The sequence below is a fragment of the Saccopteryx bilineata genome, chromosome 3 (assembly GCF_036850765.1).
Source record: "Saccopteryx bilineata isolate mSacBil1 chromosome 3, mSacBil1_pri_phased_curated, whole genome shotgun sequence".
NCBI lineage: Eukaryota > Metazoa > Chordata > Mammalia > Chiroptera > Emballonuridae > Saccopteryx > Saccopteryx bilineata.
Window position 1 is genome coordinate 37,674,731 of NC_089492.1, and position 25,296 is coordinate 37,700,026.

Below are 25,296 nucleotides of genomic sequence, written 5' to 3' on the forward strand. Positions count from 1 at the left end.
GCATTCATGGCTCTCTCAGCCAAAAAGGTTCCCAACCCCTGAACTACACTATTCAATTACTCACTCATTCATCAGTCAACAAGTTACAGTTATTAGGCCCACTGTGCACCAGGCACGGGCTTGATACTGCAGGTGCCACACCGAGAATGAGTTTCTCAGCTTCTGGGAACCTACAATTTTTTAGGATATACAGGTTTCCAATCTTAGAACGTACCTCATAGTATAAAGGAAATAAGCCTCTCATTGTCCACTCCCCCAGTGAAAACAGAAAAGATGTCTAGATAGATAGATTCTAAAATATAAAGGCAGTGCTTATCTCTCTGAATGAAAGAAATACACCAGTTTATCAAGTATTTTTATATATCTCCATATAAAATCTCATAAATATATATTATATCCGTAACCAGTTACAAAGAAACCTCAATTTCCATTTTGAGGGGGAGGGATATTAAGTGGGAAACTATTCATAAGAACCTTAAACTCACGCCCACAATTTAGGTAGACACCATTATCAATGTAAGCAAATGACCAGGGGAGGGCTTGTAACCTGGATGGGCCCATGAGAGCCAGATAAAAGAAAATCTCCTGCCCTGGCTGGCTGGTTCAGTGACAGAGCATCGTCCCGGCATGTGGAAGTCCCAGGTTCAATTCCCGGCCAGGGCACACAGGAGAAGCATCCATCTGCTTCTCCACCCTTCCCCTCTCCTTCTTCTCTATCTCTCTCTTCCCCTCCTACAGCCAAGGCTCCATTGGAACAAAGTTGGCCCAGGCGCTGATGGCTCCATGACCTCTACCTCAGGTGCTAGAATGGCTCCATTTGCAATGGAGCAGTGCCCCAGAGGTGCAGAGTATCGCCCCTGGTGGGCATGCAGGGTGGATCCCGGTTGGGCACATGCAGTAGTCTGTCTCTCTGCCTCCCCGCTGCTCACTTCAGAAAAAAAAATTTTTTTTAAAAAAGAAAATCTCCTGACTTAATTATGTCTCAGTAATGCCAAACTCAGGGGAAAGTGTTTGAAAATGCCACATTATATTAAGAGTTACTGAAGCTATTCCAAACATTATTGACCAATGTGAGTAGGCACTTCCCTCCTAAGGCATTATCAAACTTCCTCTTAAGACATTATTAAAGAGAAGCCAGTTTCTTACCTTTTATACTTTTCAAGAAGCATTTTGGCTTGTTCTTCAGCACACAGAATCCCAGCAGGGCAGTCTGGGAAATCACCTGGGATGTAAGGTGACCTTTTATACTGAGAATGCACTATAGCCTCTTTTAAGCCTCCCACCCGTGCACCTCGGTAGATCTGAAAGAAATGTCAAAGATCCTGTCAATATCCAACTTAAAGTAAAAACTTAATTATTAGTATGGGGTAAATGGGAAACGACCTAAATGCCCAACAAAAAGAGAATGAATAAATAAATGGTGGGAACACCTTATAAAGAGCTACCATACAATAGTAAAAATGAATGAAATAGAGCTTAATCAATCAATGTGGAAAAACCTCAGTGTTGAGTAAATATAATGCAAGTTTCAAAAGCATATACACAGTGAGGTATATAATGTTTAAAAACATGTCAAATAGCCTGACCAGGTGGTGGCGCAGTGGATAGAGCGTCAGACTGGGATGCAGGGGACCCAGGTTCAAGACCCCGAGGTCGCCAGCTTGAGCGCGGGCTCATCTGGTTTGAGCAAAAGCCCACAGGCTTGAACCCAAGCAAGGGGTTACTCGGTCTGCTGAAGGCCCGCGGTCAAGGCACATATGAGACAGCAATCAATGAACAACTAAGGTGTTGCAATGTGCAATGAAAAACTAATGATTGATGCTTCTCATCTCTCTCCGTTCCTGTCTGTCTGTCTGTCTCTGTAAAAAAAAAAAAAAAAAGTCAAATACAATTACTTTATTTTGAGATACAAGCATATGTTAAAGAGGTATAAAAATATGCATGGTAGTGATAAGCACCAGAAACAGAACAGTGATTCCTTCAGCAGGGGGAGGGAAACGGAATTGGAGCAGGATACAGAGCGCTTCCAGGAATATGTGTTTTTTCCTATGCTGAATGGCAGGTGAAGGGTATACAAGAGTTCAGTAGATAGTCTATACTTTTTTGTATGCTTGAAACATTTCATAATTTAAAAATTAGAAGTATTTAAAAATATTCTTACTCCAAAATGATTAGCTGAATATCCCTTGCATAGGCATAATCAAATTCCCTGCATAGACAGAATAGTCTTACATGTCTTTTATACTCTCTAGCTTAAAGTAATGAATTAACTAACCAGAAAAAGAGTACACACATTAGATTTTATTTTTATTTTTCCAAAGTTAGAAGCGGGAAAACAGTCACACAGACTCCCACATGCACCCAACCAGAATCCACCCAGCATGCCCACCAGGGGGCAATGCTCTGCCCATCTGGGGAGTTGCTCCGTTGAAGGTCAGAACCATTCTAGCGCCTGAGGCAGAGGCCAGGGAGCCATTCTCAGCGCCTGGGCCAACTTTGCTCCAATGGAGCCTTGGCTGCAGGAGGGGAAGAGAGAGAGAGAGAGGAAAGAGAGGGGGAGGGGTGGAGAAGCAGATGGGCGCTTCTCCTGTGTGCCCTGGTCGGGAATTGAACCTGGGACTTCCACATACCGAATGGACACTCTACCAACTGAGCCAACCGGCCAGGGCCCACACATTAGATTTTAATTTAAAAAAATTTTAATCCTTATAATCTATTTATTTATTTGAAAAAGAAGAGAGAGAGAAAGAAGGGGGTTGGGGGAGAAGGAATGGGAAGCATCAACTCATAGTAGCTGCTTCTCACATGTGCCTGGACCAAGCAAGCCTGGAGTGAACTGGTGACCTCAGATTTCCAGGTCAACACTTTATCCACTGCACCACCACATGTCAAGCTTAATAAATTTTAGACAATCAACAGGCATATACAATCAAGCACTTAAACAAAAAGATATTTTATACATCTATAAAAATTAGAAAATTAGAAAAACTTCCTTTAAACTGTAACAAATTCCCTCAAGTAAAATGTCAATATTTTATTGCCCCTACTATTCAAAAGTCAGGCCACTCTTAAAACCTCAAAAATTGACAATATGTCAGCATGACTAATTAATAAAACCCTGGCTCCAGGGACTTTATGAAGTATCTTGTATCAGGACTATATAGTACAGAGGGCAGAAAAATAGAACTCAATTTCTAAGTTTTGTATCAAGTCTGGAAAGTTTTCAACACTTGGTATTTATTAGGAATGTATTTTAAATGTTGCTACTCTTAGAATCAATAACTTACGAATGGAATCCAGAAAGCCATGGCCCAGCCCTTCGGGAGCAGGACATCCCAGCCACTTCCCCAGCCTCGTCGGTCATCACCAGTCACTTTTCCAGGCTGCTGAATCAAAAGCAGAGGTATCTTGGACTCACAGGGACCTAAAACAAGCTGTGACCCAGGTACCAGCAATTCACTTCTCTTCCGGTTTAAATCCTAAAGTAGAAGAAAATAATTCAAGACAAACAACCCGTCTTCTGGGAGATTCTACAGGGCCTCTCCTTATAAGCAGTTTTAGGAAGTTAAATGCTCTTTTAAAAAGCAAGAAAAAAGTGTTCTCCATAAATAAATGTGAGCCATTTTAAGTACAAGGTATTCCCTCCTATGACAATTAGTGCTTTGAAAGAAAATGCCAAACTATCTTAAATTGGGTGAGAATATACTTGGCAATTGAAAGTTATAAAATACACATTCATTTCACTAATTTCTTTATCAGGATTAACCTTATATTTTGGTACTGTGTCCCTACATTTATTGTGGTTCATAATCTGTAATGAAGCAAAAAAGGTACAATTAACCACTACTCCAAGAGGGGCAAGTGGAAAAATACTCCAGCTCGTGAGAAAATTTCTCATCCAGTCTTAAGGACTTAAAATAGAAGATACTATAAATTATTTGTTAAGCAGATTGTGGGGAGTAGAAAACATTCTTGCAGACTCTTCTTGGTCAATTGAGAAAACTATCCAAGGGGCTGTCTCTACGCTACAGTCCACCTGCTCCTCTCAGATGCCCTTCAAGCTGTGACCAAGTCCTGACGCTCCTTTTCCACTCTCCACTGCCACGAACATGTCGGTAATTTAAAAAATTTATCTCTGTAAGCCAGATTTTTCCTTCTGGGACCGAAACCTTTCTCCTGGGAAGCCCTAAGGCCCATCAAAATCAATTTATCCAAGATTAAACCCATCTTTCCCACTGCATTCACTCTCCTGTATTCCCCATCTTGGCTGAATGATGCCACCATGCTCACGGTTCAATCCCTCATTCATTGATCCATTCAAACATTTACTGTTCATTCAACTACGTACTGGAGCCTATTATGTGCTCAACTCTTTTCTAGAACTTGGGGATACAACTGTGACAAGTCAGAACTGGCTCTGGCTCTCTTTTAGCTGAGCTCCGAACCCCAAACTAGATCGTTAGGTGCTAATCTACAAGTCTCCTCCTTTCTCACCACCCGTCTTCCAATCAACCACCGAGTCTGGTCCATTTCACCCTCCAGGAGTCAGTACTAAATCCCAGCCGCTGCACTCCAGCCACGCTACCACCATCCCGGCACCCGTCATGTCCTACACATTATGAACTATTTCCAGGGTCTCAAACACAAGTCCTCTCCCCAGCTCCTCTACCCAAATCCCCATCCCTAGTCTCAGGCACCCTGACTGAGTTCCTGGAGAGAACTGTGACACTGTCACGGCCCAGCTTAACTCCTCCGGGGACCCTCCATCTTCAGTCCAGACCATTAACGTGTCCCAAGGTCTTTCATGCTCTGGTCCCTACTTGTCTCTTCAGTTTCATCTCCTCATCGTTGACTCTAGCTATTAATCTACTTGAAGATTCCTGAACACATCACCCCACTTTTGGCCTAGGTCCTTGCACATGCTCACTTCCAGCAATCCTTTCTCTACTGCAGCCTTGGCCCCTGGCCCCCAAAAGCCTGGTTAATTTTAACTACCCACCTAATAGTCAAATACCAATTCCTCCACCCAGGAAGCTTTCCCTAATTGCTAGTCTGGGCTGAGTATCCCTTTTCTTTGGGCTTCTTTTGTACCCGGTACTTCTTTGACCGTATCCTCATAGTCTTCTAGCCCATCTAATACACACAATACCTGGTCCTAGAAGGAACACAGTCATTATGAAATTAAAGACAGAAGAACAAACAAATTAATAATAAAGACCACTTCATGAAAAAAACAATAAAAGAAAAACATGTAGATTATCATTTCAAGAAAACATCTTTGTGTTAACTTTTTCTAGAGATTATGGTTTTCTAAGAACAGAAAAAACCACCATACTATGTATCATAAGTTAGAGAACGGAAAATTGTTTGAAAATAAAAGTCTATGGGGTTCTATCAAGTATGATGTAACTTTTATGTTCTCTCAAGTGATGAATTTCAACCTGTCTTCATGACTTTCCCCATAATCCTTACACCATTAGTTACCTGATCCGAGATTTTATTCTCTGTGACACTCTTACAGATAGCTTGGTTCCAAATAAAGCTATGCGCACACTCCACAGGCACACCCTCCAGAAGCAGCTGTCTAACCTTCTCATTATCTAAGAGGGAAAAGAAATAGCCTTCAAATCACATCCTTTAGATCAATGAAGTCAATCTGCAAGTGTGGTCAGCTGACCTTTTGTTACAAGAAAATATTTTATAGGCACTTACCTCTCTAGAAAAATATACTTGAATAGAAGTTAAGTTATTTTTACAGTTGGTTTCACAATCTGGGAAACAGCAAAGGCTCCTAAACTTATTTTTTGAATATTTATTATTAGCATACAAGATGCATATGCCACATAAAAGTCGCTTTAAATAACTGCCTAATTCCATAGTTAAGATGATCACAGTCTAGGACCCACCGCAGAGGCAATGACAACACGCAGTGACGGCAGCAGCCCTGCGTCACCTGACTATCAGCTCAGGGCTCTCTCTGCTGCTCCTGGCCCAGGTGGTGAGACAACAGACTACTACCCTTTCCTCAACCCTATTAGTTCAACTCTCATGACCCTTTTTTGTTGAACTATCTAGTCTTTTCTATAAAACAGGTTTTTCCACTCCTTTAAAATGAGCATATTTTCTGTGAAATAAATTATTTTATTCCTTTAAATAAGCCACACCACACCAAACAGTATTCTAATGGGAGAAGAGGGGACCTTCTCCAAGTATAAACATATATGTTGACAGTAAAGACTTCCTGCATGCAGTCATTTAATCACAAGGGGGTTAAAAACATTCCAAATCTACTTTTACTTGCACTGAAAAATTGAAAGACAAAAGTCAGACAATTCAGGAATTTTAAATATGATCCTAAAATGCCAACATAGAAACGTCACTCAAAGGAACATACCTGCCTGGGTCTGATGGCTGGAAAAAAATAAGTTGGCAGCGACTGGGCCATAATGTGACAGATTTCAGGGGAGAACAAAGTTAGAGAAAATTAAATTGATGGACAGCTCTGAATGAAAGCTCCTTAGAAGCAGCAACTGCTCCTCCCACAGGGATAACAACCAGCAGTGTCTCAAGTAACGGTGCTTCGTGCTGTGAGTTCACACACCTGACCGGGAGCAAACAAGACATTTCATCCAGCCTGTGTCCACCCGAAAGTTCCCTGGGGAGCACTGCCACTGGGCTGAGTGACAGAACTGGGAGTTTACTCCAGCTGCTGAGGACAGAAGAGATGGCTGACACTTCGGGTGTAAAGGCACAAGAAAGCATAACTCCACTTCAAAAATGCTAAAAAATAATAATAAATAAACAGATAAAACAAAGTAGATGCTCTGTCTGAACAATGGAATACTACTCAGAAAAAGAATCAGTTATCTGTACTGTGACAACGAGCTGCCTCCCGCCACCGCCCCAGGCTGCAGGAACGCCCAGGCCAGGCCCCTCGGCCTGAAAGCTCTGCCTTACCCGGAACAGGGAAGGCAAATTCCCACTTCACGCGGCAGTGCTTTTTCTCAAGGGCAAGGAAGAAATAAACTGACTCAGAAATTTAAAAAAAAGAAAGAGAGAAGAAATATACTATCAAGCCATGGAAAGACATGGAGGAAACTTAAATGCCTATCATATCACTGAGTGAAAGAAGCCAATGTGAAAAGCTACATTGTGTATGATTCCAACTACATGACCTCCAGAAGAGGCAAAAACTACGGAGACAGTGAAAGGCTCAGGGGTTGGGGAGGGAGAAAGGGAGGAAAATGTGGACACAGCCGACAGAGCAGTGCAACTGTTCTGTACAACGCTGTCATGGAAGCATTACATGGCACACGTCAACACACACGTGTTCAAAACTGCAGACTATATAACGTAAAGGATGGACTCTGGGCGACAATGACACGTGCTGCAGGTTCAGGCGTTGTAACAAACGCATCACGCGGCGCAGGACACTGACGGGGGAAGCTGTGCATGTGAGCGGGCAGGACATACAGCACTCCCCTCTCCACTCCATTCTACTCTGACCCTAAAGCTGTTCTAAAATACAGAGTTTATTTAAAATCAAGTATGTCTGAAGGCAAAGGGGAAGGCCTTTTAGGTCAGTGGTCTTCACCAGCAAGATTGAAAAAGGACATTTTACCTGCTAAGTCAGCACGCACCGCAGTGTACCCAGAACGACCGTGAATTCTGAACGCCCCACTAATTCTCTCCCCCGAGACTGTTACAAAGCACATTCCTTCACACCCAGGCAGGAGCCTTCTCCCTGACTACATGACGCCGGAATTAGGACTTTAAAAAGGAAAGCAATCGCTTGTTTTCCCCTTTCTTAAATATATTTGAAGGTGACCAAATTTTAAATTAAGACTTTCTGAATAAGTTTTACTTAGAGAAACAAAGGAAACTATAAAAAAAAAAGGTTTTCTTGTTTGGAAATGAAATAAACCAAAATTACAGCCTTCAAATACACTCTTTTAAATTAAATATGCAGAGGCAGGGACTACTTTAAAGGGACCTTGCCTAAAGCTCTTAGGGGTTTTTTTCTCCCAAAAGCAAAAACAGAGAAGTCATGGCAAATGACTGGTGACTGGACACTTCTGAAAGTGAGCTGCAGCTCAGCGCTCTAGACATGCTTGTAAAAGCTGTCAAAACTAAAGCGATGATGTCTCATCTGCCATTCTAAAGGCAACCTGACTCTTCCTGTGTTTTGGGTACATACCCCAAAGAGTGTGTAAAGAGAAAGGTTAAAACAAGCCCATGAGCACAATGTAAGTTCAAAATTTTCTGAAACAAATTCAGCTCTGGAAGACAGACTAGTTAAAGTAATATATTGAAGCAAAGTAGCAGATGCTAAAAAGAGCAAATACTAAAATAGGAGAACAGAGTAGAAATTACTTTAAAATCTCATCCAAAAAACCAGTTACTTACAAAGTGAAATTGTGTAATGAGGTTCAAAGTTTTACAAAAACACATATTTAGTTTAAATACAAGAAACAATCAAACTTTTTCAAAGCCTCTGAGAATATGCATCATTACTTCAGGTTCTTGTCCATGGGGCAGGGGCTCCATGAATTATCTCTGTACCCTTCTCTCAATTTTGCTGTGAGGCTAAACTGCTCTTAATAATAATAATAATAATAATAATAGTAAAGTGAACAGGGAAGGGCCAGAGACCAGAGGTTAGGTTACTATATAGACTTGAGCAAGGAGACTCACTAACATACACTGAACCATGTGTCAAGCACGTGGTATGTGTTACCTCATTTAATCTTCACAATGATCCTGTTAGTCAGGACAAATTAGATTATGCTGTGGCAAGAAGCAATGGCCAGAAAAAAGAAAGAAAACTGTTTCCTTCTCTGTGCTTTTACTACTGGAGCCAGAGTTAAGACTCCCTCAGAAAATATTTTTAATTTAAAAGCAATAGGTTTATATGCCACTAACAGCCAAAGAAAGAAGTCACACGGCACCCTATTAACCGTTACAGGCTTAGCCTCGGGCCTGTTAGACTGCAGGACAAATAAATAACCAAGACAGCAGAAATAATAACAGCATACACTGAGTAAGAGTCAGAAGAGGTACAGCTTCCACCCCTACACATCAAGACAGCCTAGTAACTCTGTTAAGATGTTTCTCAGCCCACAAAATGGACCAACTGAAACTGAGTCCTAATTTTTATTTTTCATAATTATTAATATTTTTGTTTAAAGATTTTATTATTTACTGATTTGAGAGAGAGAGAGAGAGAGAGAGAGAGAGGAGGGTGGAAGGAGGAACAGGAAGTGTCACTCATAGTAGCTTCTTGTATGTGTCTTGACCAAGCAAGCCTGGCGGAGTTTCGAACCAGCGACCTCAGCATTCCAGGTTGATGTTTTAGCCACTATGCTACCGTAGCTGAAGCTATAGAGTCCTGATTTTTAATGTGTGATTTTGATTTAATATGTAGCCCGAACATTCTATCCAGTTCACAGCATGCTTGTAAAGTCTTATCCCTTTCTCTTACTGGTCACTAACCCCCTGAGGCAGCCGGAAACAATGCCAGGCCTTGACAAAGGGCCCCAGGTATGGGTTTCTGTTAAGCTAAAGATAACATAATGGCCAAAGTTGAGTTTTAATTCCTGAGCCCTAAAGCAGGACATCCTGGCCACATTCTCAAAGAAACTAGACTGAAGGTACACAAGCTGACCTCAAGACCTAAAATAATGACTGACTGCCCTTACCTCACTTGTAACCAACCAGCAAGACCCACAACCACAACTCCTTATTCATGAGGACTCGTGATTTTTTTTTTTTTTCTTTACAGAGACAGAGAGTGTCAGAGAGAGGGATAGACAGGGACAGACAGACAGGAACGGAGAGAGATGAGAAGCATCAATTATCAGTTTTTCGTTGTGACACCTTAGTCATTCATTGATGGCTTTCTCATACGTGCCTTGACCGGGGGCCTTCAGCAGACCAAGTAACCCCTTGCTGGAGCCAGCGACCTTGGGTCCAAGCTGGTGAGCTTTGCTCAAACCAGATGAGCCCGCGCTCAAGCTGGCTACCTCGGGGTCTCGAACCTGAGTCTTCCGCATTCCAATCCGATGCTCTATTCACTGCACCACCAACTGGCCAGGCAGGACTCGTGATTTTTGCTCTATAAAACCTTGTCTGTAAACCATAAGAGGATTCAGCTTCTCCAGCACAAGCTACCTACAGGTTCTCCACCGTGTGGCGCTACACCAGAACCACCACTTGCTTTCACTGCACCTGGTGTCAGTGTAACTGGCTGCCTGCAGTGCAGGTGGACAAACTCTGCTTGGTTACACTGCTCTCAATACTTCTCAAGTGCCACAGCAAGTAATGCTCCAGCACCAGCTGGGTGTCTTACAATTTAACTCAGTTCTGACACTATCTACCTGGAGCTCTCAGATCCCAAAGACTAAGGGCTTGGGGCCAGACAGCTCCCACTTCAGGCACCAACTGGCTAGAAAGGTGTCCGACCCAACCCCCTGTACCCGTGTTCAGGAGTTTGCTAGAATAGCTCCCAGAACTCAAGAAATCAGTTTACTTACTACAACACTACTTTGTTTTGTTTTGTTTTAATAAAAGCACACAACTCCGGAAGAGCCAGGTGGAAGAGCTGCACGGGGCCAAGTGTGGGGGAGGGAGTGTGGGGCTCCCCGCACGCCACCCTCCTAGTGCCTCCATGTGCTCAGCTCTCTGAACCACATACGTGAGGGTTTTATGGAGGCTTCCCCACGTAGGTATGATTAATTATTGGCCACTGGTGATTAAACATAATCTCTCGCCCCCTCTCCTCTAGGAAGGGGTGGGGGTTAAAAGGTCCAACCCTCTTAATCACTTGGCTGGTTCCCCTGGCAACCAGACCACCATCTTTAGGGGCTTTCCAAAAGTCATTCATTAACATAAACTCAAGTGTAGTTGAAAGAGGCTTGTTATGAATAACAAAAGATGCTCCTTTAGCCCTTTAAGGCTGTTATCACTTATGAAATTACAAGGAAGGAACAGTTGGAAAAAGACCAAAATACGTATTTCTTAAAATTTAACAATGTGATATTCATGTACCCTCTCTTTTCATAGCTAAGTCCCAGTACACATGACAGTTTGTTACTCAAATCAGGTAAATCCTTCTTTTTTTTGGTTTAAGTGGCACCAGAATTGGTCTGTTTTGAGTTGAAACAGGCAGAGAATGACTTCTGTATAGACAGACAGACTAGCAGGTTGGAGAATGAGGTTTCAGATCAGACGAGATCAGGCCTACAGCACCCGGTATTCCCAGGCGGTCTCCCATCCAAGTACTAACCAGGCCCGACCCTGCTTAGCTTCCGAGATCAGACGAGATTGGGGAGGTTTCAGATCATTGTGACAGAGAGCTTCTTTCATTAGCTGGCCCCACTCAGCGTATATTTCTAACTTTAGTTTTTAAGTACCTTCCTAGATGATATGTTACATGTGTTAATAACGTTGGTATAATACAATCTCCTTAAGAAGTCTATTTCTTTGCCTGACCAGGTGGTGGCGCAGTGCATAGAGTGTCGGACTGGGATACGAGGACCCAGGTTCGAGACCCTGAGGTCGCTAGCTTGAGTGCGGTCTCATCTGGCTTGAGCAAAGCTCACCAGCTTGGACTCAAGGTCGCTGGCTTGAGCAAGGGGTTACTTGGTCTGCTGAAGGTCTGCAGTCAAGGCACATATGAGAAAGCAATCAATGAACAACTAAGGTGTCGCAACGAAAAACTGATAATTGATGCTTCTCATCTCTCTCCGTTCCTGTCTGTCTGTCCCTATCTATCCTTCTCTCTGACCCTGTAAAAAAAATAAAAAATAAAAAATTTAAAAATAAAAAAAAATTTTAAAAGTCTATTTTAATGTAGCTCACATGCCAATCTATTTCTTCAAAGAGATTACTTAAAACGGGTTTTAATAAAATTTCATAATGACTACCATGATAAGCTTTTATAATAGAAATTAAGTCATGATTTTTTAAGACTTTAATTTATCCTGAACTGATTCATATTAAGATAAATGCCTTAGAAAAAATAAAAAAACAAAAACAAAAACAAAAGTGGTAAAAGCCTTAGAAAAGATTTAGTATAAAACTGCCTCATTCCAAAAAAGAATTTGAGGCAGCAAGAGAAACTAAGCAGAATTAAACTATAGCTTTAAGGCAGTGGTCCCCAACCCCCGGGCCGTGGACCGGTACAGGTCCGTGGGCCATTTGGTACTGGTCCGCAGAGAAAGAATAAATAACTTACATTATTTCCGTTTTATTTATATTTAAGTCTGAACAACATTTTATTTTTAAAAAATGACCAGATTCCCTCTGTTACATCCGTCTAAGACTCACTCTTGACACTTGTCTCGGTCACGTGATACATTTATCCGTCCCACCCTAAAAGCTGGTCCGTGAAAATATTTTCTGACATTAAACTGGTCCGTGGCCCAAAAAAGGTTGGGAACCACTGCTTTAAGGCAATTATGGTAGTCAATGTTTAATGACATAGTAGACGCTGCAATTTGTATGGCTGCACCAGACCACATTGCTATTAGAAAAGAGGCAACAACTCACTTACTGAAGTCTTAGACTCCATAATTAACTTACCTATACATCTTCAAACTCCTCTCATTCAACCCATCTTTTGTGGCTAGAATAATTTTGCTGACCCCTAGTAAGCTATCTAACTACACATGGAGGTTAAAAAATATTCTAGTCGTTATGACACATACCTGTATTTTTTCTCCAAAAATGCACAAATTGTAACAATTCACCCAAATAACTGTATTTAAATGACAGTAAATTCAATAAGACGTTATCACAGCTGCTGCAAATCCCAGATTAGATTAAAATTTTAGCCAATCCTCCCATCCTCCTATGCCACTCCAGCCAAACAACTCCCTCAGGCCACGCTACTGAGTCTAAACCAAGACATCTCACCCTTCAGCACCTGGGATGGCCTTGCCAGGATTCGAACCTGGATCATCTGTATGGTCAGACAGAGGCTTCCAATGAGCACAAGACCAGCTGCAGGTGCACATCCCTTCCTCACGTTAAAATTCTAAAATGCCAGGCATTTTCAGAGAACCCACTTGGCAGAAAGACAGTTTTTACTAGGTACTGGAAATAAAATGAACATCAGGATCAGGCTACACGTTTCACAGCTAAAAGACCTTCCCACACACACCATCTCCTTTGATCGTAATTGCCCTGAAAGCAGCCAGGTGAATGAAGATCACCTTCATTTTCTAGACATGAACTGCTGAGGTGTCACAAACAGAATTCTTCCCATGGGACTAACCTGCTCAAAACAGTAAGAAAAATCAGGGGGTTTCAAGAACTTTACCTTGGCATTTTTCTGGATTGGGCAAAACGCTGGATCTCTTTTGAGGCAAATTTATTCGAGGATCCCCAACTGTCAGGCCCAGAATAGTACCTGCTGGAACTTCTGCTGGTGACGTTATTCCTTTAAGAACAAACAGAAAAAAACACAAGCTTAAAAAGAGTCAGTCACAATGTATATATATTTGCTTGGTTTTCAAATTCTTCTAATGAAACGTTCATCTTGGGCTATGTATTTAAAAACATGTACCCCCCCCCTATTTTTTTACCATTGACACTTTTAAAGAATAAACTAACAGTCATAAAGAGCAAAGTTTCTTACAAAAAAACACTAATATTACAGATTATCTTACAACATAAACTTGTACGTTTCTATCACTGATAACTATAGTAGCCTTACACACAAAAGCACTCATGTCCAGTAAAGAAGATTTCAGCTTAGTACCTGATAGGTGCCTTTATCTGTAACATCAGAATGCCAGTTATTTAGAATACCAACATCTTGTTTATTTGTTGTTGTCATAACCAAACTCAAATAGTGGTCAAACTGCATCCCTCTCTTGTTTACTTTCTTGCTCTATTATAACAGTTACAAGTTACAAGCACCACTGCACAATAGGTAGTCCAATTGCAAAATGCTCTTTTCACCTACTTCCCACAGCTCCCTCCCTCCCCAGTGCAACCCAGTATCCCCTCTGCATACCTCCCAACAACTCGAAAATGGCGTTTTGTCTGTGGTGAAGGGAAACGCTATCAGGACTCTTACAGGCTTCACTCCACCAGTGGTGAGGTGTCTTCTCTGCATCCACTTCCTCCTGAGAAATAACAACTCCTGTTTACCAGACAAATAATGAACCAGACAGTGGTTTTCTTATGGTTGTGACACTGCCCCCTCCCCACTCTTTTCTGTAGTGGGAATGAATGTTTTTACAGTAGAACCAGAAAAATTGTTTTTAACACAGTAATTAACACCAGACTAACTATTCTTCTAATTAGAAGCAATAATGGAGTACTACATTTCTGTCAAGATTCCGTATACTAAGAAGAACCCCTCAGTTTTCAGAGACTCAGCTACGTTACACTGGGGTCCCGGTGCCAAGATCCTCTTGCTCCTTGCCAACTTCATCACCACCAACTGAAGCAATAAAAATCCTTACCAAAAAACCCCCACAAACCAATACCTTCTGAAGAAGTCTTCAGCGAAAGGATATATTACGACTATAGTATTCGTAGAAATTTCACATAAGATACCCAAGTATTTTACTTATTATTTTCCTGACAGAACCAAGAGTTGAGCAGTATTTTGTGGTAGATGCAACCAAACATGAGGAGAGCAAGGACTACAGGCCAGGCACAGAGGTCACTGGGGCGGAAAGCCCCAGGTGCCTCGCAATGGGCAACACTGGAAAAACAAGGACCTCACTCCCAGAGTGACCTTTCCTCCCTTAGCTGGTTGTGCAGTTTCAACCCTGACCTTTCCCATCACTGGTCGTGCAGTTCGTACCCTCTGACATGTCGCTAGACATGTGGTTTTGGACCCCCTTAGAGCAGGAACACGGGGCAGGAGAACAGCCTCATACGGCCCCCATACAAGCCCTTGCAAGACCACTCCCTTAAGCATCAAGCCCAGGAGATAATAGCTGGGCCCCAGCTGTGTTTCAGCTCCAGTCCCAGAAAAGCAGCAAAAGCAGATGAAGAGAAGCCGTGGCTAAAGTCAGGACCTGCTGCATTGACTAATGACAACCTGGCACTGACCCACCACACCTAGAGAGCTGATGAATATTCTAATTCTATTGATATCCTCCCCTGGGACCTCCCCTAAGCTCTCAGCCCTTAAAAGACCTCAGGGGCCCGCCTGGCCAGGTGGTGGCGCAGTGAATAGAGCGTCGGACTGGGATGCAGAAGGACCCAGGTTCAAGACCCCGAGGTTGCCAGCTTGAGTGCGAGCTCATCTGGCTTGAGCTAAAAAAAAAGCTCACCAGCTTGGACCCAAGGTCGCTGGCTCGAGCAAGGGGTTACTCGGTCTGCTGAAGGCCCGCGGTCAAGGCACATATGAGAAAGCAATCGATGAACAACTAAGGAGTCCCAAAGAAAAACTGATGATTGATGCTTCTCATCTCTCTCCGTTCCTGTCTGTCTGTCCCTATCTATCTCTCTCTCTGACTCTCTCTCTGTCCCTGTAAAAAAATAATAAATAAAAATTAAAAAAAGAAAACAAAAAAAAAGACCTCAGGGGCCCTGGCCAGGTGAATCAGTGGATAAAGTGTAGTCCCAGTGTACAGCGGTCACGGGTTCAATCCTTGGTCAAGGAACATAAGAAAAGCAATCAGTGAGTATACAACCAAGTTCAACAACGAGTTGATGCTTCTCTCCTTCCCTCTCTCCTTTCCCCTTTCTCAAAATCAATGGGATAATTATAAAGACCTTAGGACAGAGGACCCAGCTGCTCTCCCTCTGGGAGCACGCATGCACCTTACCCCATTCTTCCCCTCGGGTGCATTTTCCTCGCCTCTCTCTTTCTCCTAAGCTCTAAGCGACCCCAGGAGATTCACAACCAGCAGAGCAGTGGGCAGCGGCTACTCATCCCAGGCTAACTCCTGAACCTGTCTCCAAAGCCTCTTTTCTCTGACTTTCTTCCTGCATGGCCAATAAATTCTTCCTTTCCTTGCTGCACTTTACCTCTTGACTGTATTCTTTCACTCAGGAAGACAAGAACCGAGGTCTCATCATTCCGCTGGTAAAACCTTTTTGGTTACCGTGACTCAGATGGTCTAACTGTGATATAATCCAGTAACACTTTCAAAAAACACTTCCAAGGTATCCCGTGCATGCCAAAAAAGAGCACTTGTGCCGTTTATCTCACAAATACTCAAGCAGCACAGCTTAGTGGTTTAATGTACAGGCTCTGGAAACAAACTTCCTAGGTTCAAATACTTGCCTGCAGTTCACTTAGCTGGAATAGAGCACCTTGTCTGTGCCAGGCACTGTGCTAAGCACTGGGGAGAGTGAAGAACAGAACCGACCCTGTCCCTGCCATCACCACGCTCAGCCTAATGACACACACACACAAATATACTAACAGATTGTAGACATACAAACTGAGGAAATATATAAGATGCAGTAATGATTTATGGGAGGTATACAATTTAACTTGAGGGATCAGGAAAGGATTCCACGGGGAAATGAGATATAGATGATGAAGTCTGAAGAAAGAGGGAGGTTCGGCCAAGCACAGAGTGATGGAGGCAGAATGTTCAAGCAGGTGAAGAAACAGCAGGCGTGAAAGCTCGAAGGCAGATGGGACCTGGAGCCGAAAGGAGGCCCGTGTGCCTGAAGCGCCAGTTGAGGGAGGAGGCGGAAAGGCACAGATTACACAGCTACATGCAGGGTTTTGGATTTTATCTCAAACACAACTCAAAAGCTTCACAAAGTAACACCACGTGAATACATGGTTAAAGATTACTCTGCCTCCTGCACAGAGAAGGGTGTGAAGGGGGAACGAAGGAGCCCAGTAAGCCGCTGCCTCAGTATTGAGACGAGAGACCAGGCAGAGACAGGGCTGAAGCCCGAGTGGAAGCAATGAAGACGAAGGGAGAGCCTTTCTGTTTTCCAGTCTTTCTCTTCTCAACGATCAAAAGCTGTTTAGATCTATCATCATATTTGACCGTGTCAAGTATGGGAGAGGCGTGGGCACTGAAAGGTTCACCGCACTAATGCAGCCCGTAAACTGCATGGGCATCTGAGTGCCCGATTCCTAGTCCAGTCTCTACTCTGGACCCGTGCTGTCAACACGGGAGCCACCAGCCAGTTACTCGAATTTAATTTTTAGTCAATTAAAATTATATAAAGATCAATGCCACCCTGTTAAATTTAATTTTCTAAATAAAAAAAATTAAATAAAGGTACAAATTCAGTTCCTTCGTCCCACTAGCCACACTTCAAGTAGCTCATGAGCTACGTGTGGCCAGAGGCTGCCGTACTGGCTGGCTCGAGGGAGGGCACGTCATCCTCGCAGGAAGGTAGACTAGCCAGTGCTGCTCTGGACACACTGCTCCTAACTGTACTCGCCCCAGAAAACATGCACTGCGCTTTCAGGGGCGTTAGGGGCTCTCTCACCTGCTTATGGAGCAGACAGATGTTAAGGCCCTTCTACAAACTCACAAGCGGCAAGAATAACTTGTACTCAAGAACAAGTTAGTTTACTTACTACACTCATTTAGAATTGCTCTTCTAGGAGAAGAGATGACAAAGTCCTTAATAATAAGCATAAACCAAGAAAGAAACACTTGTGGGCAGTGCCCAAAATGTTGGTGAATTGTACATTAGGTTTCACAAATTTGCTCAGAAAGTCACATTTACTCTTACGGTGTGCACAGACGCGGCTTTTAGCGCCTCGGTTAGGATGGAGTGCGAAAGCGGACCAATCAGGCGGAATCTGTTTATCTCCATCGTCAGGTCGCTGAAAGAGAGAAAAAACTTAAAATGGAAACTCCCATGATATATGACGTCTGTGCCACAGGCAAAAATAGAGGAGTCCTTCAATGAACACGTTCTGGGCAAATTCAACCTGTACCTGATCGTGATGCCTGTGGCTGAAGAGATCCAAGAATACGGTCGTTGGGAATCTCGAGTTCCGTCCCCGATAAACTTTTTTATTGGTTTAGCATTTTCTCCATCGTCTTTCTGTTTTCTTTTCTTGCCAATTTTCTCCTCAGGGAGTTTAGTTTGGCTTTTTTCTTGGGATGGTGTCAAAGGGGGGTCAGGGATGCAGAGAGTTGATTTGACGGGTTCTATACACTGGCACACTGCTTTTATTTCCTCTAAAATATCCTAAGGATGTATTTAAACATTTTACTTTTAAGTTTTGAAATTTAAATACATTACAAATTTAATGTGGTTTAATTTGTTATTTTTTTTCTCCCTTTAAAAATTCACATTTTTATTCCTTCACAAGTTAAAATACATTCATCATCATACTAATGGTTTTTTGGTTCCTCTGAGTAGTGCATGGCACTTAGAACAACAAACTCCTAAATGTCAATAATTAATGAAAACAACATTATTACTCTGACCAAGTTTTTTAAAAATGAGTTTAAAGAAAAAATTTACAGTCTACCATATAAAAGCAGTGAGTATGCTAAAATGAGAGAAAGAGAGAGAGAGAAACTAAACTAAATGCAGTATTAAAAATCTTCAGAATTGAAACAACTTATCATCAAACATGCTCTAACAAGCACCTAGACAACCAGTGAACCAGGCATGGTGGAAGCATTCATCCAAAGGCAATATTTCAAGCCATTTGATAGTAAGGTTGGTTTTCATCTCTACTTATGGCTTACTAAAAAGTGAGGTCAAGATTTGCTTCATTTAATATTCATACAACTTTCCTCCTTATAGTCAAATACCAAGCCACCAGCCAAACTTCTGCACCATTAAAATCTCTACAGTACTGATTTCCAACACACATCAAAAACGCAGGAACGAGTGGTGGGGAAATAAACTCGAGGACTATACCTGTTTCAGAGTTGGGTGAAGCCAGATCCACAACTGCCTGCTCCCAGAGGTGTCGCCAAGGCTCCTCTCAGACTTCCAAATGAACGTAACAGGCCCCAGCATCTCTCGGGGGTATGTGTTAGCCCGGTAAAGCATGATACTACCTTGGCGCTTCCCAGACAAGCAGTGAACTGCTGCGAAAGTCAATCCTGATTTAAACAAAAAGTTCTATGATTCTGAGAGCTGAGACTGCAGTAGTATTCCCTGACAGCCATATTTTTATTTATTGTCTCTCTATCCATGAGGAATGAAGTCTAGATTTTGATCACTGCTTAGATCAAAGCAGCACACAATAAGTTCTCATTAAATATTTTGTTGAATGAATGCCTAAATTCATTCCACCAGCACAATGATTCTCTCACTTTATACCTGACTATATTAAAAATGATTTAAAAGCCACCCCAAGCTATATTTTTTCACTGGGGCTTGATCAGGTGGTGGTGCAGCGGATGGAGTGTTGACCTGAGATGCTGGGGACCAAGGTTCAAAACCCCGAGGTTGCTGGCTTGAGTATGGGCTCACCAGCTTGAGTGTGGGGCCACTGGATTGAGTGTGAGATCACAGACATAACCCCATGGCCACTGGCTTGAGCCCAAAGGTCACTGGCTCAGCTGGAGCCCCCTCTCCCGCACCACCCCATCAATGCACGTATGAGAAGCAACTAATGAACAACTAAAGTAAGGAAATTATGAGTTGATGCTTCTTGTCTGACTCGCTTCCTGTCAGTTTGTCTTTCTCTCTCTGCCTTCCTTGCTAAAAATAAATAAATAAACATACTCATTGTGAACAAAAACTGTCCCAAGCACTTTTATATAAGTTTAAATTCCCAAATGCTTACAGCAGATACTTCTTCATGAAATGAATAAATAATCAAAGATGAATATAAGACACAGATTTGAAAAAGTTTACCTGTGTCTATACTACACATTGAAGAAAGTGCTTTTAGTATTTCTTCCTCTTTGCCCTTCAATTCCAAACAACAGTAGTAGGATAAATCCTGCACAAAGAGAGCCACATCATTAAAAACTTAGCAATTTTACATGGGGAAAATTGCAAGAAACCAAAAGTCACATCAGAAAACTTAAGAGTCCAAGAGACAGAACAAGTTGCTAAAGCTATCATTTCATAAGTCAAAATCTGAAACCTGTCTATTCCCAAAGCAATATTCTTAAACCAATTTGAATACAAATACAGATGAATTTCCATTTAAATACAAGATACAGTGTCCTACTTTTTTAAAGAAAATCTGTTTTCTCCCATATTCACAGATAAGTTCCGAAGAGAGTGTAAAAACTGCTGCCTCTAAATAGAGGATTATTCTTCCCCAAAATCTACCTAAGCTAAGAAGTGAGAGTCATAATGTTGCAAATAATTTATCCCATATTTTTCCCACGTTCAGTCTTGACTATAATATTCAACTTTAAGCAACATACAAGGAAAAATAAAAGTAATGAGAGTAAGACCTGACCAATTAAATAAGATGAAGAGAGATCAAACTGAGCTAGTAAAACCGTATGTTAAAGAACTATAATAATGTTTTATAGTTACTGAGTGCCAGGGGCTAGACTAGCTCCTCATGTGGACTGCCACTTCATGTTCCCAACACCTGAAGAACCAGGTACTATCTGTTCTCTTATTTCACAGATGAGGACACTGAGACAGAGACTGTTATTAAATAAAGCAGTATAACCAGAAAGTGGAGAAGCCAGCATTCAAGATAGATGTAATGATCCCCAAACCAACCCCTCTCCATAGCACCTTTAAGCAATTTCAGAACAGTCAGCATCTAGAACTAAAGGGCAAATTATAGCTGACATTCTGACACACTCACATTACCCAATGCTATCACTCACAACAGACATCTTCCCAGCAACTGGGACCCACTCTCAGTTGTCAGTAGCCAGGTAAACCTTGCCTGAATTTTTATAACAGGATGACATTGGAGAATTATAGCGAATAGCCTGGAACCCTGGAGTCAGTCTAGCTGGGCTCAAATCTCACCTTCACCATTCACCGGCTGTATGGCTATGGGTAAATTACCCAGCTTCTCTATATTTTAGTTTCCTCATCTGTAAAATGAAAATAACTACATACCCTATAGTGCTGTTGTAAGGACAAAATGAGTAAACATGTATATAAAGCATTAAAAGAGGGCCTGGCAACCCTAAAAGAAGAATGATTATCAGGGGCCAGGGGAGGAGCAATGGGAAGTGGCTACTTAAGTAGAGTTTCCCTTTGGGAAGATGAGGAAGTTCTAGAGATGAATGGCATGGCGATAGAAGTCACACAACAATGTAAATACACTTAACACCACAGAACTGTTTACATAAAATACTAAAATGGCTTCCAGGCATGATAGCAGCACAGGTAAACACAGTACTCACCTCCCACAACCACATCAAAGTTACAACTAATCATTGGTTTAAAGAAGCCACATCAAAACTTGGGGGGTGGGGGCGAAGACGTGGAACACTCGTGTGCTGGATAAAAATCCGAAAGGATATCTCAGCTGCACAGGTTCCCCCTGAGGGAGCGAGGGGTCCCAACCCCACACCAGACCCCCCAGCTCAGGGTTCCTGTGCTGAAAAGAAAAGTCCCCATAACTTCTGGCTGTGAAAGCCAATAGGATTGTGGCTGAATGAGACGGAGGGCTGCTGGACTCCCAGGTGTTTCTCTTAAAGGGCCTGCACACAGACTTACTCAGACTCACTCACTCTGAGCTCCAGAGCTGGGACAGCAGCTCAAAAGATGCCAGGGGCTTACAGGGAGGAACTGAATTCTCTGGTATCAGGGCAAGGGGTAGCTTTCTCCCAGACAGAAGTGCTGGCAGAGGCCACTATTCCTCTGATAAGCCCTCCCTGACAGAGCCAGCAGGCTGGCACCATATCTGAGTCTCCGTCAACTTGGATATCACTGTTTGGCCTGCCCTGGTGACTCCCTGGGAACCCACACCACGCAACTTGCAGCCCCACCCAAGCTGTTTCCAGTGGTGTTTCCACACAAATGGCCTGTCTTGACTCGTGCTTCAGATGTTCCTAAAATCTCTCCGACAATCAGCACCTAGCCTCAGCATGCCCCGTACCTCTTGCTACGTGGCTCCAGGCCTGGCACTAGCAGACACTGGCTTTGGTTCACAGCTTGGCCTCTTCCAGAAACCTTTAAGCCCAGCACAATTAGTAGCCATCTGCAGAGCCTCCAGAACTGGCTGTAGCCAGTTCTCCCAGCCAACTGGCCTAAGGGTAAATTTCTCCCATTGACTTGCCAACAGCAATCAAGGCTCAACTACAACAGGAGGGTGTACCTGGCCTATGGGCGGGGAGGGGAGGGAGGTGTGGGGGGCACTGGGAGCACTCAGCTCAGGTGGCCATGGAGGATGCACCGTACTGGGCCCCACAGGACGCCTACTACAAAGGCCACTCTATCGAGACTAGGAAACATAACAGACCCACCTAACACACAGAAACAAACACAGGAGGCTGCCAAAATGGGGAGGCAAAGAAACATGTCCCTAGTGAAAGAACAGGACAAAACTCCAGAACAAAGATTAAACAAAACAGAGCCAAGCAATCTACCAGATGCAGAGCTCAAAACACTGGTTATGAGGACGCTCAACAAGCTTAGACAAATAGAGAAACTCAGTGAGAATTTTAACAGAGATAGAAAACATAAAAATGGAGACAGAAAACATAAAAAAGAACTATCAGAATGAAGACTGCAATAACTGAAATGAAGAATATATTACAGGAAATCAACAACAGAGTAGATGAAGCAGAAGATCAAATCAGCAGTCTGGAAGATAAGGAAGCAGAAAACACCCAATCAGAACAACAAAGAGAAAAAAGAATCCAAAGTAATGAGGATAGTATAAAGAGACTCTGAGACAACTTCAAGTGCAACAAACATTCACATCACGGGGGGTGGGGGGTGCCAGAAAGAGAAGAGAGAAAAGAATTGAAAACTTAATGCAGTCTCTAACAAGATGAACCCAAAGAGGCCCACACTGAGTCAATATAATTAAAATGCCAAAGGTTAAAGACAAAGAGAGAATCTTAAAAGCGGTGAGAGAAAAGCAGTTACTCACAAGAGAGCTCCCTAAAGACTGTCAGCTGACTTCTCAACAGAAATTTTGCAGGTCAGAAAGGATTGGCATGAAATATTCAAAGTGATGAGAAGCAAGGACCTACAACCAAGATTGTTCCACCCAGCAAAGCTATCATTAAAATCAAAAAACAGATAAAGAGGTTCCCAGGCAAGGAAAAGCTAGAGTTCAGCAGCACCAAACCAGTATTACATGAAATGTTAAAGGGTCTTGTTTAAGAAGAAAAAAAAATTAAAAATATGAATACTAAAATGGCAATAAATACATCTCTATCAACTACTTTAGATTTTTTTAAATTGATTTTTAGATAAAAGGCAGAGGGCGGTAGGGGGAAGCAGGAAGCATCAACTGATGGTAGTTGCTTCCCATATGTGCCTGGACCAGGCAATCCCAGGGTTTCCAACTGGTGACCTCAGCATTGCAAACTGGTGACCTCAGCATTCCAGGTCACCGCTTTATCCACTGCACCACCACAGGTCAGGCTCAACACTACTTTAAATGCAAATGAAGTAAATGCTCCAAACAAAAGACATACCATGGCTCAGTGGATAACAAGACACTTACATATGTTGTCTACAAGAGACGAACTTCAGATTTTGAAAAAAGACACAAACAGACTAAAATAAAGGGATAAAAAAAAAGTATTTCATGAAAACAGAAACAAAACAAAAGGCAAGGCAGCAATACTTATATCACACAAAAGACATATCCATCCATATGTTCACTGCAGTATTATCTATAATTGCCAAGATATGGAAACAAACTAGGTGTCTATCAACAGAGGAATGATCAACTGGTGCATTTACAAGGTGGGGCAAAAGTAGGTTGACAGCTGTGAGTGCACAAAACAGAGTTTATTTTTGTATTACTATTTATCAATTATAGTATTGTTTTCCACAGGAACAAATGTAAACCTACTTTTGCCCCACCCTGTATACAATGGACTATGACTCAGCCATAAAGCAGAATGAAATCTTGCCATCTGCAAGCACACGGATGGATCTAGAGAATATTTTGCTGAATGAAGTGGGTCAGTCAGAGAAAGACAAATGACATATGATTTCACTTATATCTGGAACCTATAAAACAAAATAAACAAATAAGCAGAACAGAAACAGTCTCACAGATAGAAATACAGTGTGTCCATCAAGTCATGGTGCACTTTTTGACCGGTCACAGGAAAGCAACAAAAGATGATAGAAATGTGAAATCTGCACCAAATAAAAGGAAAACTCTCCCAGTTTCATACCTATTCAGTGCAGTTTGATGTGGGCTCATGCACAGATTTTTTAGGGCTCCTTAGGTAGCTATCCTGTATAGCCTCTACAGACTCATCACTGACTGATGGCCTACCAGAACAGGGTTTCTCCACCAAACTGCCGGTTTCCTTCAACTGCTTATCCTACCGAGTAATGTTATTCCTATGTGGTGGCGCTTCGTTATAAACACGCCGATATTCACGTTGCACTTTGGTCACAGATCGAATTTAGAGAGCCACAGAATACACTGAACTTTCCTCTGTACCGTCCACATCTCGACTGGCATGGCCCCACGTGGGCTGCTCCGCTGTATACACGGTGTTACGTCATCATCTGCGCATGCGCACATGCTGCCACATCATCCTACAGAAACTGGGAGGGTTTTCCTTTTATTTGGTGCAGATTTCACATTACTATCGTCTTTTGTTGCTTTCCTGTGACCGGTCAAAAGTGCCCCATGACTTAACGGACACACTGTATTTTGATGGTTGCCAGATGGGAGGCAGCTTGGGGGAGACAGGTGAAAAAGGTGAAGGGATTAAGAAGCACAAATTTGTTGTTACAGAATAGTCATGGGGATATAAAGTACAGCATAGGGAATACAGTCGAGAATAATGTAGTGCCTGAACAGGTGGTGGCGCAGTGGATAGAGAGTCGGACTGGGATGCGGAGGACCCAGGTTCGATACCCTGAGGTTGCCAGCTTGAGCGCGGGCTCATCTGGTTTGAGCAAAAGCTCACCAGCTTGGACCCAAGGTCGCTGGCTCCAGCAAGGGGTTACTTGGTCTGCTGTAGCCCCTGATCAAAGCACATATGAGAAATCAATCAATGAACAACTAAGGTGTCGCAACGAAAAACTAATGATTGATCTCATCTCTCTCCATTCCTGTCTGTCTGTCCCTATCTATCCCTCTCTCTGACTCTCGCTCTGTCTCTGTAAAAAAAAATAATAATAATAATGTAGTAACTATGTATGGTGTCAGATGGATACTAAATTTATAAATGTCTAATCATTAGGCCGTACACCTGCAACTAATATAATGTATGTCAAGTGTAACTGAAAAATTAA

General features: G+C 42.5%; 1 protein-coding gene and 1 pseudogene across 2 annotated transcripts in view; both read right to left on the reverse strand.

Moving 5' to 3' along the window:
• POP1 (POP1 homolog, ribonuclease P/MRP subunit) overlaps positions 1-25,296 on the reverse strand; it is a 47,131-nt gene that overhangs the window by 13,176 nt on the left and 8,659 nt on the right. Inside the window, exons 6-14 of one of the 2 annotated variants that reach the window (XM_066265987.1) lie at positions 19,780-19,867; positions 18,832-19,019; positions 17,891-18,147; positions 17,683-17,776; positions 14,021-14,132; positions 13,322-13,441; positions 5,485-5,600; positions 3,288-3,386; positions 1,147-1,301 (exon numbers count right to left, since the gene is read on the reverse strand). In XM_066265987.1, coding sequence (XP_066122084.1) covers positions 1,147-1,301; positions 3,288-3,386; positions 5,485-5,600; positions 13,322-13,441; positions 14,021-14,132; positions 17,683-17,776; positions 17,891-18,147; positions 18,832-19,019; positions 19,780-19,867 — 1,229 coding nt within the window. Of the gene's footprint in view, positions 1-1,146; positions 1,302-3,287; positions 3,480-5,484; positions 5,601-13,321; positions 13,442-14,020; positions 14,133-17,682; positions 17,777-17,890; positions 18,148-18,831; positions 19,020-19,779; positions 19,868-25,296 lie in introns of both variants that reach the window. The other variant, XM_066265986.1, reaches the window with a different exon arrangement.
• LOC136332711 (5S ribosomal RNA) lies at positions 11,236-11,355 on the reverse strand (annotated as a pseudogene).